The 22,048-nt window shown below is 32.0% G+C and overlaps 1 protein-coding gene across 1 annotated transcript in view; it reads left to right on the top strand.

The window, feature by feature from the left end:
• LOC141298998 (ephrin type-A receptor 5) overlaps positions 1–22,048 on the top strand; it is a 64,766-nt gene that overhangs the window by 31,539 nt on the left and 11,179 nt on the right. The window contains exons 5-10 of the mRNA XM_073829281.1: positions 6,014–6,081; positions 7,396–7,521; positions 9,812–9,997; positions 10,320–10,381; positions 11,104–11,313; positions 14,424–14,573. Coding sequence (XP_073685382.1) covers positions 6,014–6,081; positions 7,396–7,521; positions 9,812–9,997; positions 10,320–10,381; positions 11,104–11,313; positions 14,424–14,573 — 802 coding nt within the window. The remainder of the gene's footprint in view (positions 1–6,013; positions 6,082–7,395; positions 7,522–9,811; positions 9,998–10,319; positions 10,382–11,103; positions 11,314–14,423; positions 14,574–22,048) is intronic.

The raw sequence follows: 22,048 nt of genomic DNA, 5'->3' as shown, positions 1-22,048 counted from the left end.
AGTGATTGTTTGGGAAATAATATCCTGCACCCAGGGAATATAAACATTAACTTAAATCATAAAAGTTAAAAGTTGGAAAGCAAAATATCTCAATTCCAGCTCTTAAGAACATGTTCTGTTAGAGTTAGCATTAGCGTTGAAATCCGTATTCATTTCCGTCCTTTACCGATGGAAGCAGACAACCTAATGTTTTATTTCAACAGAATACATAGCTACCTCCCTTGTAGAAAAGAAGCACACTTTGGCATATTTAATACTTGAGTAGTTATTCCAATTAAATGAAAATGTGTTATAGTTTAAATGTATATTCAATACAATTAGCTAATCTTGAGAATTTTTTTTTTTTTTTTTACCCAATTAAGATTACGTCTTTTTATGTAATACATTTAAAAACATGTTATTCCTTGTCAGTTTCAACTGGAGAAATTGTCACCAGCTCCGAGACATGATAGTGGTGTTCGGAGAGCGAGTCTCTGTTTAACAACTCACTGATTCAAGTGATCTATTCAGATTAAGTCTCCAGTTAATAAAGTTACTAATTCAAATGATCCAGTCAGATTGAGTCTCTAGTTAATAAAGTCACTGATTCAAATGATCCAGTCAAAGTCAGTCTTCAGTCAACTACTCACTGATTCAAATGATCTGGTCAGAGCGAGTCTTTAGTTAACTACTCAATGATTCAAAATTATCTGGTCAGAGCGAGTCTTTAGTTAACTACTCAATGATTCAAAATTATCTGGTCAGAGCGAGTCTTTAGTTAACTACTCACTGATTCAAATGATCAGACCAGAGCGAGTCTTTAGTTAACAACTCACTGATTCAAATGATCTGGTCAGAGCGAGTCTTTAGTCAACTACTCACTGATTCAAATGATTCGTCAGAGCGAGTCTCTAGATAACAACTCACTGATTCAAATTATTCATCAGAGTGATTCTTTAGTTAACAACTCACTGATTCAAATGATTCATCAGAGCGAGTCTTTAGTCAACTACTCACTGATTCAAATGATCAGATCAGAGCGAGTCTTTAGTTAACAACTCACTGATTCAAATGATCTGGTCAGAGCGAGTCTCTAGATAACAACTCACTGATTCAAATGATTCATCAGAGCGAGTCTTTAGTTAACAACTCACTTATTCAAATGATCCGGTCAAAGTCAGTCTTCAGTCAACTACTCACTAACTCAAATGATCTGGTCAGAGCGAGTCTTTAGTTAACAACTCACTGTTTCAAATGATCTGGTGAGAGCGAGTCTTTAGTTAACAACTCACTGATTCAAATGATCTGGTCAGAGCGAGTCTTTAGTCAACTACTCACTGATTCAAATGATCCGGTCAAAGTCAGTCTTCAGTCAACTACTCACTAATTCAAATGATCCGGTCAAAGTCAGTCTTCAGTCAACTACTTACTAACTCAAATGATCTGGTCAGAGCGAGTCTTTAGTTAACAACTCACTGTTTCAAATGATCTGGTGAGAGCGAGTCTTTAGTTAACAACTTACTGATTCAAATGATCTGGTCAGAGCGAGTCTTTAGTCAACTACTCACTGATTCAAATGATCAGATCAGAGCGAGTCTTTAGTTAACAACTCACTGATTCAAATGATCTGGTCAGAGCGAGTCTCTAGATAACAACTCACTGATTCAAATGATTCATCAGAGCGAGTCTTTAGTTAACAACTCACTTATTCAAATGATCCGGTCAAAGTCAGTCTTCAGTCAACTACTCACTAACTCAAATGATCTGGTCAGAGCGAGTCTTTAGTTAACAACTCACTGTTTCAAATGATCTGGTGAGAGCGAGTCTTTAGTTAACAACTCACTGATTCAAATGATCTGGTCAGAGCGAGTCTTTAGTCAACTACTCACTGATTCAAATGATCCGGTCAAAGTCAGTCTTCAGTCAACTACTCACTAATTCAAATGATCCGGTCAAAGTCAGTCTTCAGTCAACTACTTACTAACTCAAATGATCTGGTCAGAGCGAGTCTTTAGTTAACAACTCACTGTTTCAAATGATCTGGTGAGAGCGAGTCTTTAGTTAACAACTTACTGATTCAAATGATCTGGTCAGAGCGAGTCTTTAGTCAACTACTCACTGATTCAAATGATCCGGTCAAAGTCAGTCTTCAGTCAACTACTCACTGATTAAAATGATCTGGTCAGAGCAAGTCTTTAGTTAACAACTCACTGATTCAAATGATCTGGTCATAGTGAGTCTTTAGTCAACTACTCACTGATTCAAATGATTTGTCAGAGCGAGTCTCTAGATAACAACTCACTGATTCAAATTATTCATCAGAGTGAGTCTCCAGTTAACAACTCACTGATTCAAAGTATTCATCAGAGTGAATCTCCAGTTAACAACTCACTGATTCAAAGTATTCATCAGAGTGAGTGTCCAGTTAACAACTCACTGATTCAAATGATTTGTCAGAGTGAGTCTCTAGATAACAACTCACTGATTCAAATTATTCATCAGAGTGAGTCCCCAGTTAACAACTCACTGATTCAAATGATTCAGTCAGAGTGAGTCTCCAGTTAACGGTACACTCATCAAATTATCTAGTCAGAGTGAGTCTCCAGTTAATAAAGTCACTGATTCGAATGATCCATCTGAATGAGTCTCAGAATTTAGTGTTTTTTTTTTTTGTTTTTTTTTTTGTTTTAAGATTAAAGTATGTCTTTATATGTATATTTTTAAGTAAATTTGATTATGTATTACTATGTTGCTATGTATATACTACAATATAACTGCATTATTAGAAAGTGCACTTTTTCAAAAGTCGACTTAAGTGTGTTTTAAATGTCATTGGAGAACAGGCTAACTAGCTAATGCTAACCTCAAACAATGTTCATCTTTCCTCACCCTTCACCCTTGAACCCAGCCGCAGCCTTCAATTTGTTGCTGTCAAGTCCTCATTGAGATTGACGATTGGCACGAGAACGAGACCTCAAACAGACATCAGCAGGCTAAATTTCTCACAAGCCACTTGAAAGGCAGTTGAATTGTTTAAGCAAGGGTTAGGATGTCCCTCAAGGGTGTGACGGTTTCAAGCAATTACTCTTAAAGTGTATATCAGTGTATCATGCAGGCCACAGCCTTGACACTTCCTTCACCTTTCATGTCACAGATGGGTTTGAAGCACGCTCTTTCCTGCAGGAAGCAATCAGGGTTGTTAATAGCCTCTTTGGCCTCACTAGGTCAAGACGTATTCATGAATGAGCTACAAGGGCACTGTCAGATGGCTGTTACGGCAGGCTGTCTGGAGAACAAGCTCCTGCTGGACAGGGCTGTTAGTAAAGCTGTCAGAGAACCATCCTCGCAGACATTTGAAGGTGATGGTGTGAAGATTTGGGGTTGAGTTGAGGACACTGGCTGAGAATGTACACAATAGCACACTTTATTAAGAGGAGACAAAATATTCATGTACAGAAAGGTACCGCCGTTCTACCATCATTAAAAGTGCCAATTAAAATTTGAGGTTGGGTATATATTTATTTATGAATTAAAATTAAATATTATCATTTAAAACGACAGTTTTCTAATTTAATATATTATTAAATGTTATTCATTGCTGTGATCAAAGCTGAATTTTTTAGCATCATTACTTCAGTCTTCAGTATCACATGATGCTTCAGAAATCATTCTAATATGCTGAATCTAAATAAATATGTTTTTTTTTTTTGTTTTGTTTTTTTGTGGAAACTCAAATGCTTTTTGCCATGTTTCAATGCTGACAAAGAACAAAGTCATTTATTTATTAATTAATTTCTTCATTCTTCCACTTTTGATCAATTTAATGTGTCTTTTGCATAAAAGTATTATTAATTATACAATTAAACAAACAAATAAATAAATAAATAAATAATAATAATAATAATAATAATAATAATAATAATAATAATAATAATAATAATAATGCATCTTACCGGTCCTAAACATTTAATTAGTAGTGTAGGAAGGTAAATAAATACATAAATAAATAAATATTATCACTTTTGAAAGCAGCTGATATTTCATATGTTTGTTGAAAATTTGATGTTTTTTGCCATGGTTCTTTCAAATAAAGGAGGTTGACAAATAACAAATGTATTTATTTATTTATTTGTTTGTTTGTTCATTCATTCATTCATTCATTCATTCATTCATTCATTCATTCTTACACTTTTAATCAATAAATTGTGTCCCTTACGTTGAAGTATTATTTTCCTACAAACAAACAAACAAATAATAATAATAATAATAATAATAATAATAATAATACATCGTAACGGTCCTAAACATTTGAATGGTAGTGTAGGTAAAATAAATAAATAAATAAATAAATAAATAAATAAATAAATAAATGAATATCACAGCTGATATTTCATATGTTTGTCGAAACTTTTATATTTTTTTATTATTATTTCTTTAATATAAAAGAAGTTGACAAAGAACAAATTTATTTATTTATTCATTTATACACTTACAATTTAATGTGTATTAATTTCTTATAATATAATAATATAATAATACACCTAAACATGTAAAGAGTAGTGTAGTAAGTAAGAGTAAGTAAATAAGTAAATAAATTAATTAATTAATGTCACTTTTGAAAACGGTTGATATTTCATATTTTTGTAAAATAAACAAATAAATAAATGTCACTGGTTAAAAACAGTTGATATTTCATTTTTTTTTTTTTTTGTGGCATGGATGGATGGATGAATGAATGAATGAATGAATGAAAATAAATAAATACATAAATAAATATATAAATAAATAAATAAATAAATAAATAAATGCCACTGTTGTAAATAGTTGATATTTATTTTTTTTTTTGTGAAATAAAAATATTATAATATTATTATAAAAAAAAATGTAGACTACTGTAAAATAGACTATTAGTGCTTCTTTCATGCTCACTAAAGCAGAACAAAAAATTATATTGTGTAACATTATTACAATTTAAATGAACTCTTTCCTATTTAAATATATTTTAAGTATAATTTATTATTGTGATGCAACGCTTAATTTTCCACAGCATTTTTACTGTATATTTTAATCAAATACACGCAGCCTTAAATACATATCAAGCTTACACTACTCGGAAGAGTAGCTTTTCTTCCAGTTAGGGTTTTGGTTTTGTATAATAATATGACAGATTGAGTGACAGCACAGTGGTCCAATCAAATTCATCAGAAGAAAGTAGAGCATAGGAAGTGGCAGGGCTTCAGGGTTGCCATACTGGTCAGACTCATCAGCTCTGCATGTGTATCTCCCCTGAGGCTGCAGCCATACAGCCAAATCCCACAGGACACACACATGAGAACAACTGGCTACAATACACCCCTAAAAAAGGGTTAGCTTGAAAGGGAAATGGCCTGTTTGGAATTTAAAAAAACTTGGACAAAAACTGACATCATAGTAGGTATCGAGTACATCCAAATGGTGTTTTGTAGATTGTGGGTGAGCTCATAATGAAATACTAGTGTACTGCATAATATATACTCAAAGCTGCCAAGAAAACAGTATGCAATATGCATATGCATATTTGCCAAATACACAATCTAATTTATTTTTGCATATTGCATACTGTTTTCCTGGTAGCATGCACTTTGTATTATGCAGGCAGTCAAGTTATTTTACCCTACGGTCTGTATCTCAGATCTGAAGTGGGTATCACCCTGTTTCTTCAGTTTATTGTGTGTGAATGTTCACTTTTCTAATTTCACACACACAAACACACTGGTTAAGCAGTGATGCATCGGGCTCACTTAACACTGCTGCTGTCATACTGCATGTGTGTGCGTGTTTACATAGTCCTCTCTGGAGGATTGTTGTGCTGAAAGCAGATAAAACTATTACCATCCCGTATTCACTCTGTTTACCAGTCCTGCTTTATCTATCAGGTCATTCAATTAAAAGCATTGCACCTAAAAATGAGAGGAAATGAGTAAAGTGTTGTTGTTTTTTTTAGAGAGAAATGAATTTTAGAGTATAAAGACTAACGCAGGTCTTCTTTTCACAGACGTTGTGGCTACAGCAAAGCCAAACAAGATCCAGATGAGGAGAAGATGCACTTCCACAATGGACACAGTAAGTCTAATCTAAATAGACAGACAGACACGTTTGGGTTCAACCAGAGTTCAGTGGGCTAGGCTCATCCCATCATAAGCTCCAACACGACATCAGGGCGGTTTGGTATGAGTGATTTTGGTTTTAACAGCACTTTTACAGCCCTTTTCTAATAATAATTAAAAAAAAATAATAAATAAATAAAATAAAATAAAATAAAATACATTTAATTTAATTACATTTAATTTAAGTTTGTTTTGCTGATATATTAAGGGGGATGAAAGCCTTCATGTTTGAATAATATAATATATATATATATATATATATATATATATATATATATATTGTTGTTGTTGTTGTTTTATATTACACTATAATAGCAATATTTATTAAAACATTTATTAACAGCAATTATATTTTGTTATAAAGTAATACTTTGTTTATTATTATTATTATTATTATTATTATATACATTTATTAACAGCAGTAATATTTTGTTATAAAATAAGTATATATTATTATTATTAGTATTATTATTATTAATATTATAGTTGTTGTTGTTTGTATTTATATTATACTATATAACAAACTTTATTAATACATACATTTATTAACATCAGTAATATTTTGTTATGAATTAATCATGAATTAATCTTTTGTTTTTTATTATTATTATTATTATTATTATATTGTTGTTTTTATTAATACACAATAATAGCAATATTTAATATAGAAATGTATTAACAGCAATAATATGTTGTTATAAAATAATATTTGTTTATTATTATTATTATTATTAATAATAATTCTGTTAATATAAAATTTGTATTAGTATTATGATTATTAGTACTGTTAATATAAAATTATTATTATTATATACATTTATAAACAGTACTATTTTGTTATAAAACAAATATATATTATACAATAAATATATGTTATATAATAATATGTATTATTATTATTATTATTATTATTATTAAAATCCCATAGACTTAAATTCTTCCGCAGTTACTGGGACACCCATCTGTAGCCCAAAAACCTCACCAGCCCATTAAGCTACAACCACACTAACCACGTTCCCAATAATACAGTGACACACAGACGCATGGCATATTTCGGTGTATTCTTATTATGTAGTACTAAAGCAATCCATCAATATGTTGTGCTTGGTGCAGCAGGGAAGAACAAACAGGGTCTCTAGAGATGAAACCTCAAAAAGCATCTCCTGCACGCATCCTCTTACGTTTCATCACATAACCCAACCCCAGAACTGTGAAGAGCCAAGACTCAACATTTCCTCTCTGTCTCTTGTCCTCTCTCTCTTTACCACAGTCAAATTCCCAGCAGTCCGCACGTATATTGATCCTCACACCTACGAAGATCCCAACCAGGCTGTCCACGAGTTCGCCAAGGAGATTGATGTGTCCTGTATCACCATCGAGCGCGTTATTGGAGCCGGTGAGTGACTTGTGAGCAACTAAAACAAAACAGGCCTTAGGAACAGCATTACAGTTAGCTTACAAGGTGAACATTCACTGCCAAGAAAGAATATGAGAGTTTTGATTTTCTGAGCATTATGATGTCATATTGTTCAAGCCCCGCCCACAACTGCTAACGGACTGTGCCTTATTAACATATCTTCGCCCTCAGCCAGTTGTACACTGTTCACTATTTTCTCTGTGCTCAATGCAGGTGTTTTGTATTTGGATGTAAAAGTGAACATAAGAGTCTAAATCTTCTCCTGACATCAGTGCCACTCAGGACGGAGTGGATTAGTTTGTTTTTGATGGTAATGCACCACCGAATACACAAAAAACAGAAGAGGGGGCGGAGTCAGCAGTAGCTCATTATCATTTAAAGAGCCATGCACCGAAACGGCTCACTGTAAACAGAGCTGTTTTTGACAAGGTAAAAATGCAGACCCTAGTTGTGGAAAATGGGAATCAAACTGAGTACAGACGTACTCTCCCTTATTAACATATCTCTGCCCTCAACCAGCTGTACACTGTCCGCCATTTTCTCTGTGCTCGAGCAGCTGTAGCAACAACGGTGTCTCGTAAGCAATGCAGGTGCAGGTGTTTTTTATTTGGATGTAAAAGTGAACATAAGAGTCTTCATTTTCTCCTGAAATTAAGAACCACTGCGGACACAGTAGATTAGTTTTGTTTTTGATGGTAACACACCAGCAAATACATAAAAAAAACAGAAGGGGGCGGAGTCAGCAGTACCTCATTATCATTTAAAGACACATGCACTGAAATGACTCGCTGTAAACAGAGCTGTTTTGACAAGGTAAAAATGAAGACCCTAGTTGTGGAAAATGGGAATCAAAATAGGTACAGACGGACTGTCCCTCATTAACATATCCCCGCCCTAAGCCAGTTGTATGTTGTCCGCCATTTTCTCTGTGCTCGGTCAGCTGTAGCAACAACAATGTCTCGTAAGCAATGCAGGTGTTTCGTATTTGGATGTAAAAGTGAACATACGAGTCTTTATTTTTTCCCAACATCAGTCACTGAGGACCTGCGGATTAGTTTTGATTTTGATGGTAACACACCTCCAAATACACAGAAAAACAGAAGAGGGGGTGGAGTCAGCAGAAGCTCATTATCATTTAAAGAGTCATGCACCGAAACGGGTCGCTGTAAACAGAGCTATTTTTGACAAGGTAAAAATTAAGACCCTAGTTGTGGAAAATGGGAATCAAAATGGGTACCTACGGGCTCTCCCTTATTAACATATCTCTGCCCTCAGCAATTTGTACGCTGTCCGCCATTTTCTTTGTGCTCGAGCAGCTGTAGCAACAACAATGTCTCGTAAGCAATGCAGGTGTTTTGTATTTGGATGTAAAAGAGAACATAAGTCTTAATTTTCTCCTGAATTTGGAGGTGTGGTAACACACCTCCAAATACAAAGAAAATCAGAAGAGGGGGTGGAGTCAGCAGTAGCTTATTATCATTTAAATAGACATGCACTGAAATGGCCTGCTTGTTTTACACGACCATTAAGAAATTTTAACCAAAGTATGTTACAGACATTTCATGAAGACCCTAGTTGTGGAAAATGGGCTTCAAAATGGGTACAGACGGACTGTCCCTTATTAACATATCTCCACCCTCAGCCAGTTGTATGCTGTCCACCATTTTCTCTGTGCTCAAGCAGCTGTAGCAACAACATTTTGTAATCAATGCAGGTGTTTTGTATTTGGATGTAAAAGTGAATATAAAAGTCTTCATTTTCCCCTGACATCAGAGCCACTGAGGACACTGTGAATTTGTTTTGTTTTTGATGGTAATCATCAAATACAGAAAAATGGAAAAGGGGGCGAAGTCAGCAGTAGCTCATTATCATTTAAAGAGACATACCTCAAAACAGGTCGCTGTGAACAGAGTTGTTTTTGACAAGGTACAATGGTTGTTGTTTTACACGACCATTGAGGAGTTTTAACCCAAGTATGTTTCAGACATTTCATACAGACCCTAATTGTGGAAAATGGGCATCCGATATCCCCTTTAAAACAAGGTTTGGGCTAAACACTCGGTTTCAAAATCCCACTCTGTAAGTGTCACACTATAAATACTAGTGTTCGCTGCCAGACTTTTATTCATTCAGAAGGAAGCAAGTTCATCCCTCAGTAGCTTTGCACTTTGTCGCTTCGCGAGGGAAATCTGCCCGAGCACAATGAGGCGTTTCATTGTCTGGCTCTTTGCTGCCGCGGTTCACTGATGGCTCTGCCTCTCGGTTGCAGGTGAGTTCGGTGAGGTGTGCAGCGGTTTGCTGCGGCTGCCAGGGAAGAGAGAGATCCCAGTGGCCATTAAAACTCTGAAAGCCGGTTACACCGAGAAGCAGAGGAGGGACTTCCTGGGCGAGGCCAGCATCATGGGCCAGTTCGAACATCCAAACATTATCCACCTCAAGGGGGTCGTCACCAAGAGTGAGTAACAGGATGTTTTTAATTATGATTGCTTTTGAAAATTATTTTTTTTCGGTATCACACTATAAAAAGTGTTCACCTGTGATCTTAAATAGCTATTTACACTTGATTTTACCCTTTAGTTTAGTTTGGCTGGTGTAACCTAATATATTTTGGTTGATTTAGTAATGTTAAACAATGTTTTTGATTTGAATTAAAGCAGTTAAATTAGATGGTACCACATGACACACTTTTTAATGTTACCAGTTTTAGACAATGTGTCATATTATAGTAACATAACAATGACCTTGAAGCTGAAATGCATGTGATTTATTTCCTCAAGGTAAACCAGTGATGATAATAACAGAATATATGGAGAATGGATCCCTGGACACATTTTTGAAGGTACATTTTCTGCTTTTCTCACTAATATGACATGGCCAACAAATATTGATTAATTTTGTGAAATATGTGGAAATTTCATGAAAAAAAAAAATGACAGTGAAGAGTTTATTTGAACATGTCCCTTATTACAGTGTAATTACAGTGATATTACTAAGTAATATCAATTAACCACATATGCTTACAAGGTTTCAAGTTTAGAGGTTGGTTTAGTGTTAGTTTATATTTGTTTGTCAAGACATTTATTAACTTTTTCAATAAAACTGTATATAATTGAATAAATTACACACACAAAGTGCCTTTCAAAAGTATTCATACCCCTTTTTAATATACTTTTTCTCTTTTTTTCCCTTTTATTTTATAATTTATATATAATTTAATAAATATGCATGTGTGCCTGTGTGTTTGTGTGAAAAAGTAATTTATAGCAGTTTAACTTAAGGCAGCAACATAAAATGTGAAAATAATTGAGGGATGTGAATATATATTTGTTATTTATTATAATATATTTATTATTTATTTTGAATTAACATATTTGTGATTCGTTTTGAATGAATATATTTAAACACACCAAACACTCAATAGCAGATTTTTGTCTACACTTCATCAAAAGCATCTCCCCTCAGTTTGTGCAGTGAGCCATTCGTTTTTTCTGAAGTATAAGCATTATTTTGATGCGTTACACTCATATTTATGTGTATTATATGTATTTACTGTTCCAACAGAAGAACGACGGTCAGTTCACTGTGATCCAGTTGGTTGGCATGCTGCGTGGCATTGCTTCTGGCATGCGTTACCTCTCTGAGATGGGCTATGTGCACCGTGACCTGGCTGCCCGCAACATCCTGGTCAACAGCAACCTGGTGTGTAAGGTGTCCGACTTCGGCTTGTCGAGAGTGCTGGAGGACGACCCAGAGGCGGCCTACACAACCCGCGTACGTGCTACAGAGGATAAGCGCTGAGTCACGCTAACGGCTAACCTACTACACCTCGCATCCATTAACTACCTCACAGCAGGCTTTTGTTTTAAACCCATATTCAAAACCGCTGCCACTAGCACCCTACTTTTTAATAATGTTCCTTTCCTGCTTCCTGTTAATGCTGTAATGTATTAAGCAGGACGCTTTTGTCTCAGAGTGCATTATGTCAGTTTTATATGGTTCATGATTATCTGGGGAATCCTTCACGAACCCTGAACTATGGACGCCTATTTTCACCACAGCATTGTCATAAATAAGTTTATATTTAACGCATGCAAGTTGTACATTTGTACATATGTAATTCTGAGTCTACATTTTAGAATTCTTAGAATTTCTTTTGCAATTGTGAGTTCATATCTCACAATTGTTTGTTTATATTTCACAAATCAGAGTTTTCTTCTTTTATAAATTTTAAAAATACAATAACATACCATACAATAAAATAAAAAATACAATACAATAAAAAATAAAATAAAAAATATAATACAATACAATAAAACAATTTAAATACAATAAAAAATAAAATACAATACAATAAAAATAAAATAAAAAATATAATACAATGCAATAAAAAATGTAAATACAATACAATAAAAAATACAATAAAATAAAATAAAAAATACAATACAATACAATAAAAAATAATAAAAAATAAAAAATACAATACAATAAAAATATAATAAAATAAAATAAAAAATACAATACAATAAATATTTAATAAAATAAAAAATACAATACAATAATAATACAATAAAAAAGAAAAGAATAAAATAAAATAAAAAGTGCAATACAATAAAATACAATACAACACAATAAAAAATAAATACAATACAATAAAAATACAATACAATACAATAAAAAATACAATACAATAAAATAGAAAATACAATACAATAAAATACCATACAATAAAAAATAACATACAATACAATACAATACAATACAAAACAACAAAATAAATTACAAAAAAAAAACATTAAAATAAATTTATTTTGCAATTGTGAGTTTGTATCTCACAATTGTTTGTTTATATTTGACAAATCAGAGTTTTCTTCTTTTTGCAATTAGGGGCCAGATTCACAAATTAATTTAATTTAATTTAATTTAAAAACATTTATTTAATAACAGTCACATGCCATACAATAAAATAAAAAATACAATATAATAGAAAATAAAATAAAAATATAATACAACACAATAAAACAATTTAAATACAATACAATAAAAATACAATAAAAAATAAAATACAATAAAAAATACAATAAAATAAAATAAAAAATACAATACAATAATAATACAATAAAATAGAATAGAATAAAATAAAAAATACAATACAATAAAATAAAATACAATACAACACAATAAAAAATAAAATACAATACAATAAAAAATACAATACAATACAATTGTCACAAGGATGGTCTGAGACGAGCGGATCCATATGCAGCATTTAATTGTACAGGCAAACAAACACAAAGGGGCAGGCAGAAATCGTAGTCAAACACAGGCAGAATGGTCGGGGCAGGCAGCGAGAATCAAACACGGGAAGGAGTCCAGGAATCAAAACACGGGAAAACAAACACGGGAAGAAACGCTCAGAAATGCAGCCGGGGCAATACAAGACTTCGCGAAGAAGCTGTGTGTGTGAGTGGTTTATGAACAGTCAGTGTGATGAGAAACAGATGCGTGCAGCAATCAGTGCAGTGGGTCACGAGGAGCAGGTGTGAGCAGTGATTGGTGCAGTGGCTTGTGGGGGATGAAGTCCATGATGTGTAGTGCAAGAGTTTGTGATGACAGGACGACGGAGGCTCAAATCGTGACAACAATACAATAAAAAATAAAATACAATAAAATAAAAAATACAATACAAAATAAAATAAATAAAATACAATACAATAAAAAATAAAATAAAAAATACAATACAATACAATAAAAAATACAATAAAATAAAAAATACAATACAATAAAAAAATTAAAAATACAATAAAATACCATACAATAAAAAATAACATACAATACAATATAATACAATACAACAAAAAACATTAAAATACAATACAATACAATACAATACAATACAATACAATAAAAGCCTGCAAACTACCACAATATTTATAAAAAGCATGCATTCTTTTATTTGGAGTTTAAAAGTCATTCTAAGATTTTTATAAGATTGTTGACATGACAGGCTGTAGTAGTTTTGTTTGTAGTTTTGTTTGTGCACAGCCTGCAGATTACTGTAATAATCATAAGTGTGCGACTCTTGAAAAATTCAGAAGTATCTTCTTAAGTGTTTTCTGAAGAACATCTTTTTTTTTCTTAAGAAAACAAAAATAGGCTTTGGTGTTATCTGATTGTATGTTGGTTCTTCTCAAAGTCTCCCTGATCAATATTGCAACCTTGTGTGTAATCAGGTTGCTGTAGGCAGTTCAGTGTTCATGCAATGCTTGCAGATTACCATAATAATCATAATAATAAGCGCACACACCATTTTCTTTGTGACTGGCTTGACAGGATATATATATATATATACAGTATATATACACTGACACTTAAATATGCTAAAATGAATGTTAAAACTAGCCAGAATTGTATTTTCTTGCCTCAAAAGTAGTGAAATTCGGCCTGAGAAAGAAAAAAAAAGAGTATCCTACGGTGAGAACTAATTATTGTCGAGCCCTGAAAATGGAGCTGCCTTATTCTGAAAGAGGATAATTAGAGGTTTGGTGGTGGCTGTCATAATTAGCATAGCATAGCGCTCTTTGTCGTCTGTTTCTTGTTTTGGTGTGTCAAAGTAACACCGAGGAAAGCGTTTTATGGCTGTGTGAACTGTCGGCAAAGTAAATTAAGACACGTCTCCTCTGTGCCGTCAGAGACGGAGAGCTCTAACACCGGGACAGTCAATTAGCAATTAGCATGCAGCAGCCGTCCACAGACCTAATGCTTCCTGTCACTTTTCACAGCCTGACACCATTCTTTCCCAGTAATAATCACCCGTTAAGATGCTCTTACAAGACATGTTTCTGATGTGAGACGTGGATTTCACTGTGCTGTTTGTCTTGCAGGGAGGAAAAATTCCCATCAGGTGGACAGCTCCAGAAGCCATCGCCTACAGGAAGTTCACCTCCGCCAGTGACGTGTGGAGCTACGGCATTGTTATGTGGGAAGTGATGTCGTACGGCGAGAGACCATACTGGGAGATGAGCAATCAAGACGTAAGTCCGAATGAGCACTGAATTCTATTAAACTGGAGTGCAAATGTGGTCTTATTGACACTACATAGTTTCTTTAAGTGAAAATTGTGTTAAATTTGAGACACAATATTGTCTATATTGTGTGTTTTGATTGCAATTTTGCAAACGAAAATAGTTCCAGTCAGTTGTCCAGTTGTCTTTTCGAGCAACACACAGCAGTGTTTCATTACTGAATGAATCCATAAAGTCACTTGCTTTGTTTCTAAAAAAAAATTCAAGTTGAGCCAATGAAAAGTCAAGTGAGCCAATGATTCAATGACTCATTTATAAAGATTTTGCAGATGTGATATTGATTTTATATAACAGCTGAATAGACAGGAAGCTTAATTTAGAAGTACATTTTAGACACAATATTGTCAGTGTTTGTTTTGCTTAAGTTCGCAAACAAAAACAGTTTCAAACAAAGCCACAGCAGAAGTGTTTTGAGTCTTCAGTCAATCCTTACTGAATGAGTGAATGATTCAGTGATTAATTTGAACGACTGCCACTTGCTTTGTTTATGAATAAATCAGCCATTTAAATTAATCAAGTGAGTGAATGATTCGGTGACTCATTCATAACGACAGTCATTTGCTTTATTTCTGAATAAATCAGACATTTGAATAAATCGAGGGAGCCAATGATACAGTGACTCATTCATAAAGACAAAAAATTAAAAAAGTGGATCTTGCTCTTAGTTTCATTCATTTCAAATCAATAATAGAATCCATTTGAGAGTAAAATTCTTGAAATCCGTTTGCTGTGTATCCAAATAAAAGGATTACATGCTGAGATACTAGCAACCTTCTTTTATTCTTACAAAGTGCAAACTAAATTAATGAATAAGATAAAAAAACAAAGACTTAGTGATTGCAAATGTGATATTGATTGTATATATATTGTGTTCAATTTTAGATACAATATTGTCTGTTTTGCTCAATTTTGCAAACAAAAATCATTCCAAACAAAGCCACACCAGAATTGTTTTGAGTCTCAATACAAAATGGTGTTCAGTAACTTATTCATAAAATGAGTCACTTGCTTTATTCCTGAATGAATCAGCTGTTTGAACAAATTGAGTGAGTCAGTGATTCAGTAACTCATTCATAGAGACAGTCACTTGCTTAGTTTCCAAATGAATCAGCCATGTGAACAAATCGAGTAAGTCAATTATTCAGTGACTTATTCATAAAATGAGTCACTTGCTTTGTTCCTGAATGAATCAGCTGTTTGAACGAATTGAGTGAGTCAATGATTCAGTGACTCATTCATAGAGACAGTTACTTACTTAGTTTCCAAATGAATCAGCCGTTTGAACAAATCGAGTGAGTCAATTATTCAGTGACTTATTCATAGAAACAGTCAATTGCTGTGTTTCTGAATATTTTAGCCACTTGAACGAATTCAAGTGAGTAATTGATTCAATGATTTATTCAAAGACACTTGCATGAATCGGTCACTTGAATAAATCGAGTGAGTCAATGATTCAGTGACTCATTCATACAGACAGTCACTTGCTTAGTTTCCAAATGAATCAGCCATGTGAACAAATCGAGTAAGTCAATTATTCAGTGACTTATTCATAAAATGAGTCACTTGCTTTGTTCCTGAATGAATCAACCATTTGAATGAGATGAGTGAGTCAATGATTCAGTGACTGATATAGTCATAAAGACAGTCACTTGCTTAGTTAACATAAAAATCAGCTGTTTGAACAAATCGAGTGAGTCAATTATTCAGTGACTTATTCATAAAAACAGTCAATTGCTGTGTTTCTGAATATTTTAGCCACTTGAACGAATTCAAGTGAGTAATTGATTCAATGATTTATTCAAAGACACTCGCATGAATCGGTCACTTGAATAAATCGAGTGAGTCAATGATTCAGTGACTCATTCATACAGACAGTCACTTTTTTAGTTTCCAAATGAATCAGCCATTTGAACTAATCAATTAATGAATTAATGAATCGGCCATTTGAATTGAGTCGATTAATCAGTGACATATTCATAAAATGAGTCACTTGCTTTGTTCCTGAATGAATCAACCATTTGAATGAGATGAGTGAGTCAATGATTCAGTGACTCATTCATAAAGACAGTCACTTGCTTAGTTAACATAAAAATCAGCTGTTTGAACAAATCGAGTGAGTCAGTTATTCAGTGACTTATTCATAAAAACAGTCAATTGCTTCGTTACTTAATTCTTAAGCCCCTTGAAATAATTCAAGTGACTGATTCAGTAATTTATTTATGAAGACAATCACATGCTTTGTTTTTGAATGAATCAGCCATTTGAACGAATTAAGTCAATTATTCAGTGATTTATTAATAAAAAGAGTCACTTGCTTTGTTTCCGAATTAATCGGCCATTTGAGTGAATTGGTTGAATGAATGACTAAATGACTCAGTGTTTCAGTGACAGTGTTTCGCCATTTCTTTTAATCATTTTTTACATTTCAATATTCAAATTCAATATATATTTATTATTTATTTATATTATTTATCATCATTATTTATGCAATGTCGGATCAAAATATGTCTTTCTATTGCTACTTTTTAATGGCTATTCAATGCTTTTCTTATTTAACACAATAATAACTTTAAATGATCCATGAGGGGTAATTTCTCAGCCAAAATTAATGATTAATTTGCGATTAAATGGATTCATTAATCAGCACATCATATAATTAGTATCATATAATGATATCCTATATCCAGTGATGATATAGCATACCTTTATGAAAAGATTCAGTCTCTGGGCAGCAGTGAAGCCAAAGTGCAGTTTTCCCCTGCAGTCTTTTAACACTTCACCACAATAATTGCTTCCCATGGCCGTTTTAAGCACTCGTGCGCTCTCTCGTATTTGCCTTAGGGGAAACGAGAGCGATAGAATGCTGACGTCTATAAATAGATCAGGAAGTGAGGGTAAAATCTGAGCTAAACTGACATATCGAACACCATCCGCGGGGGAGATCCATGCAGATTTTGGGGTTGGGTTGGCTCCCACCGCGGTACATCTGCCTGCGGTCCAGTCAAAGGTCACCTGCTCAGCAGCAGAATAGGAACACACGGGACGCTGGGTAATGGATATTTGGGTTGAAAATGGGGGTTTCAGGTTTTGGCCACAAGAATTTTATTCTTGGCTTTTTCAGCAAAGAGCGTCAGCTCTCTGTAGACAGAAATCTGCCGGCGTAATGGAGTTCGGCTGAGGCATAGAGTTTCTTTAAAAGACATAATGTACTGTAGCTTTTACCAGAAACTAACAACATCTATTGTTTCCTCATCTCTGTCTAAATACAAACATGATCTCACTGGATAGACACTGATACGTACATTAAATAACATATGAACATTTTACAAAGTGTAGACCAGGGATATTAATGTAAAACCAAAACCTTTATACCAAATAAATAAATAAATAAATATTTTAGTTTATCACAGCAACATTTCTAATTTTTCGGAATTGAAATAAGACAATAAGGTGTCATTTGTTAACATTAGTAAATGTATTAACTAACACGGATGAACAATACATTTATTACACTATTTATTAATCTTTGTCAATGTTAGTTGATAAAAATGCAGTCGTTCATTGTTAGTTCATGTTAGTTCACAGTGCATTAACTAATGTTAACATACACAACTTGTGATTTTAATAATGCATTAGTAAATGCTGAAATTAACAAGAACCAGTAACTAAGATTAACAAATACTGTAGAAGTATTGTTAATTCTTAGTCTGTTAACTAATGTAGTTAACTAATGACAACTAATAAACCTTATTGTAAAGTGTTACCTAACTTTTTTTGTTACATGCAGTATATATATATATATATATATATATATATACTGTATGTAACAAAACAAAAATACAAAAACACAATGAACTGTCTAAAACGAACTAAAATTCTGAAAATGAATGAATGACAATGAAAGATGTAAAAATAAACTAATTCAAATTGTTAATGAACATAATAATAGTATCGTAATCATACTATTATACAGTTTTTTGTGTAAGTACTTTTACTAAGACCAATAAAGCTTTTCATTTTCATAAAACCTGTTTTCATTTTATTTATTTATGGTTACCTAAATGACATTTACTAATATATTAACATGAATATTAGCATTTTAATATAATTAAATAATCAATTGTTGGCATTATTTTGATGCAAATTGTATAAATATTAACCAAATTAAATTAAACAAAAGAAAGAAAGAAAGATGTTTTTTTTTCATGTCAATATTACAGTTTGAGTTCCTCTTATGCTCAGCAAAACTTAATTAAAAAAAAATTATAATAATAAAAATAAATAAATAAATAATTTAAGAACCAAAATATTAATATAAATATTAACAAATTAAATTAAAAGAAAGAAAGAAATAAGAAATAAATATGTGATTTTATTTATTTATTTATTTATTTATTTATTTTTTATTTATTTTTTTTCATTTTTCATGTCAGTATTACAGTTTGAGTTCCTATTATGCTTAGCAAAACTTAATTTAATAAAAAATAAAATAAAACAAAATAAAAATATATAGCAGGTTTTGTGTAAGTACATGAATATTAACATTTTAAAATAATTAAATGTTGTATTTCTGGCATTATTTTGATACAAATTGTATACCACAGCTAAATTAATTAATTAATTAAAATGCTATATGCTAAGTTATACTATATACTATGTAACACACTTAAAAACATAATAATAAAAAATATATTTTAAGAAGCGAAATATTAATATAAATATTAACAAATTAGATTAAAAGAAAGATGTATTTGTTTTACTTTTCATGTCAATATTATAATTTGACTTCCTCTTATGCTCAGCATAACTGAATTTAATTTAAAAAAGGGGAAAAAAAAAAAAAAAATATATATATATATATATATATATATATATATATATATATTAAAAATTATTAAATAATTAATATGCTATTTATCTATATGCTATGTTATACTATATACTATTTAACACACTTACAAAAAAATATAAAAAGAAAAATATTTTAAGAAGCAAAATATTCATATAAATATTAACAAATTAAATTAAAAGAAAGAAAGATTTTTTTTTCATGTCAGTATTACAGTTTGAGTTCTTCTTATGCTCAGCAACACTTAATTTAATAAAAAAAAATAAAAATAAAAAATAATTAAATAAACTGCTATATGCTATGTCATACTATATACTATTTAACACACTTAAAAATAATAAATAAAAAATATAATATATAATATAAATATTACAAAAAAAATAAGAAAGAAAGATGTGATTTGTTTTTTTCTTTTTCATGTCAATATTACAGTTTGAGTTCCTCTTATGCTCAGCAAAACTTAATTTAATAAAAAAAAATATTAACAAATTAAATTAAAAGAAAGAAAGAAAGAAAGAAAGAAAGAAAGAAAGAAAGAAAGAAAGAAAGAAAGAAAGAAAGAAAGAAAGAAAGATGGGATTTTTTTATCAATATTACAGTTTGAGTTTCTCTTATGGCAAATGAAAATATTTTAAGAAGCAAATATTAATATAAATATTAACACATTAAATTTGCCCAAGATGGCATGGCCTTCAACAAATTCTTAGTAAAGTAAATATTGATTTATTAATTCAATTAAAGAAAAAATATTAACAAATTAAATTAATAGAAAGTAAGAAAGAAATGTCAATTTTACATTTTTCCCCCTTTTTTTTTTACTTTTTTCCACACACATTAAAACAGTAATATTGTGAAATATTATTACAATTTAAAATAGCTGTTTTCTATGTGAATATATGTTAAAATGTAAATTACTTCTTTGATCAAAGCTGAATTTTCAGCATCATTACATTTTTCAGTGTCACATGATCCTTTAGATATTATTTGAATACGTTGATTTGCTGCTCAATAAATATTTCTGATTATTATCAATGCAAAAAACATTTGTTTGCTTCATTTTTGTGTTTTTTATGCATCTGTTTCAGAATGAATTGATGAATATAAGTTCAAAAGAACATCATTTGTTTAAAATAGACATAAACACATAAAAACCCAGCAGTTTATGTATCAGTATCTATCCGAACAAACAAGAATAAACGGCCAAATGTTAATGCAGTAAAACATTACAAATCACAAGCATGTTTTTAAGTATTATTAAAGCACTACAGCCTCAGCTAGTGAAAAACACACAGTACACAGGGAACAGCCGCCTCTCTGTCTTTTGTTATGTAGATGCGCATGTCATATGTCAGCGAATGAGATGACAAGTATATTTGCAGGCAGAGATGAAACACAAGGCGATGCTTAAGTTTTCCCAGCATATCCCAGAAGGAGGTGCACATAGCAGTCATGGTTTTATCAAGCACGGCTGACCTTTTTTCCTCCTTTACAGTTGCCAGTGACAGCTTCATCTGCGCCTCACATCTCGTTCTGTGCTCCATCATTAATCTGTTTCACACACGCTTGGGAAGGGCGAGTTATTTGATGTTTTATTTAGCGGTTTCTTGAGGGTTCCCCTCAGATCTCGGCTTCCTCTGCTCAGCTAGACGCTTGTGTGTTTCTCTGCCGCTGTCTGTCTGTCAGTCGCTCTCTTTCTCTGTCTGTGTTTTCTCTCTCTCAGTGTTTTCCGCCAGGGATTGCCTTCTGAGCTGCTGTTGTTGTAGTGCTGCTCTTTGTGGTGTGGGAGTGTGGGGGATTTTATTTTAGTTTAGAGGAGAGAGAAGATGCTCTTTGTTGATTCAGGGCTCTGATTTTTATGCTGCCAGTTTTTCAATCGCAGAAAAAGTCGAACCCATCTAATAGACATATCACATTCACCCTGAAACACAAACAAGACATCTTCATTAATTATATATAACATCTGTCAATAGATACACTGCAAAAACTCATGCTGTATACGATTCGTAAAAGACGATTCTTCTGCTCAGCAATGTTACATCGGTTAAATTAAAAATAAATCATAATATGATGATTTGCTGCTCAAGAAACAGTTCTGATTATTATTAATGTTGAAAACAATTGTACTGCTTAATATTTCTGTAACATTTTTTTTTTTTGTATTATATTGTATATATTTTATTCATGTAAATAGTATATAAAGTATTTATAGTATGTGAAGTTCATTTATATAGCATAAAACAAAAAAGCAAAAAAACATTTATGCTAAAAAACCTTCAATACAAAGCTACTTTAGTGTCACTTTTGATCAATTTAATACAAATAAAAGTATTTATTGGCTAAAAAAAGGGCAATGATAATAATAAAACACTGAGCCCAAAGGATAAATAGGATAAATATTTGCCTATATGTAATACAAAGTTACTTTACTGTTATTTTTGATCAATGTAATGCAAAATACAGTTTTATTTTACTAAATAAAAGCATAAAAAATTACTACAAACATTTGTAATATAGACCTTTATTTGTATTATATAATATACTTTTTAATTAGATTTTGTTGAATACTGTTACAGAA

The sequence above is a fragment of the Garra rufa genome, chromosome 23, assembly GCF_049309525.1.
Source record: "Garra rufa chromosome 23, GarRuf1.0, whole genome shotgun sequence".
In the NCBI taxonomy this organism is placed as follows: Eukaryota; Metazoa; Chordata; class Actinopteri; order Cypriniformes; family Cyprinidae; genus Garra; species Garra rufa.
The sequence above is the reverse complement of the archived record's forward strand: the minus strand, read 5'-3'. Positions and strand labels throughout refer to the sequence as shown.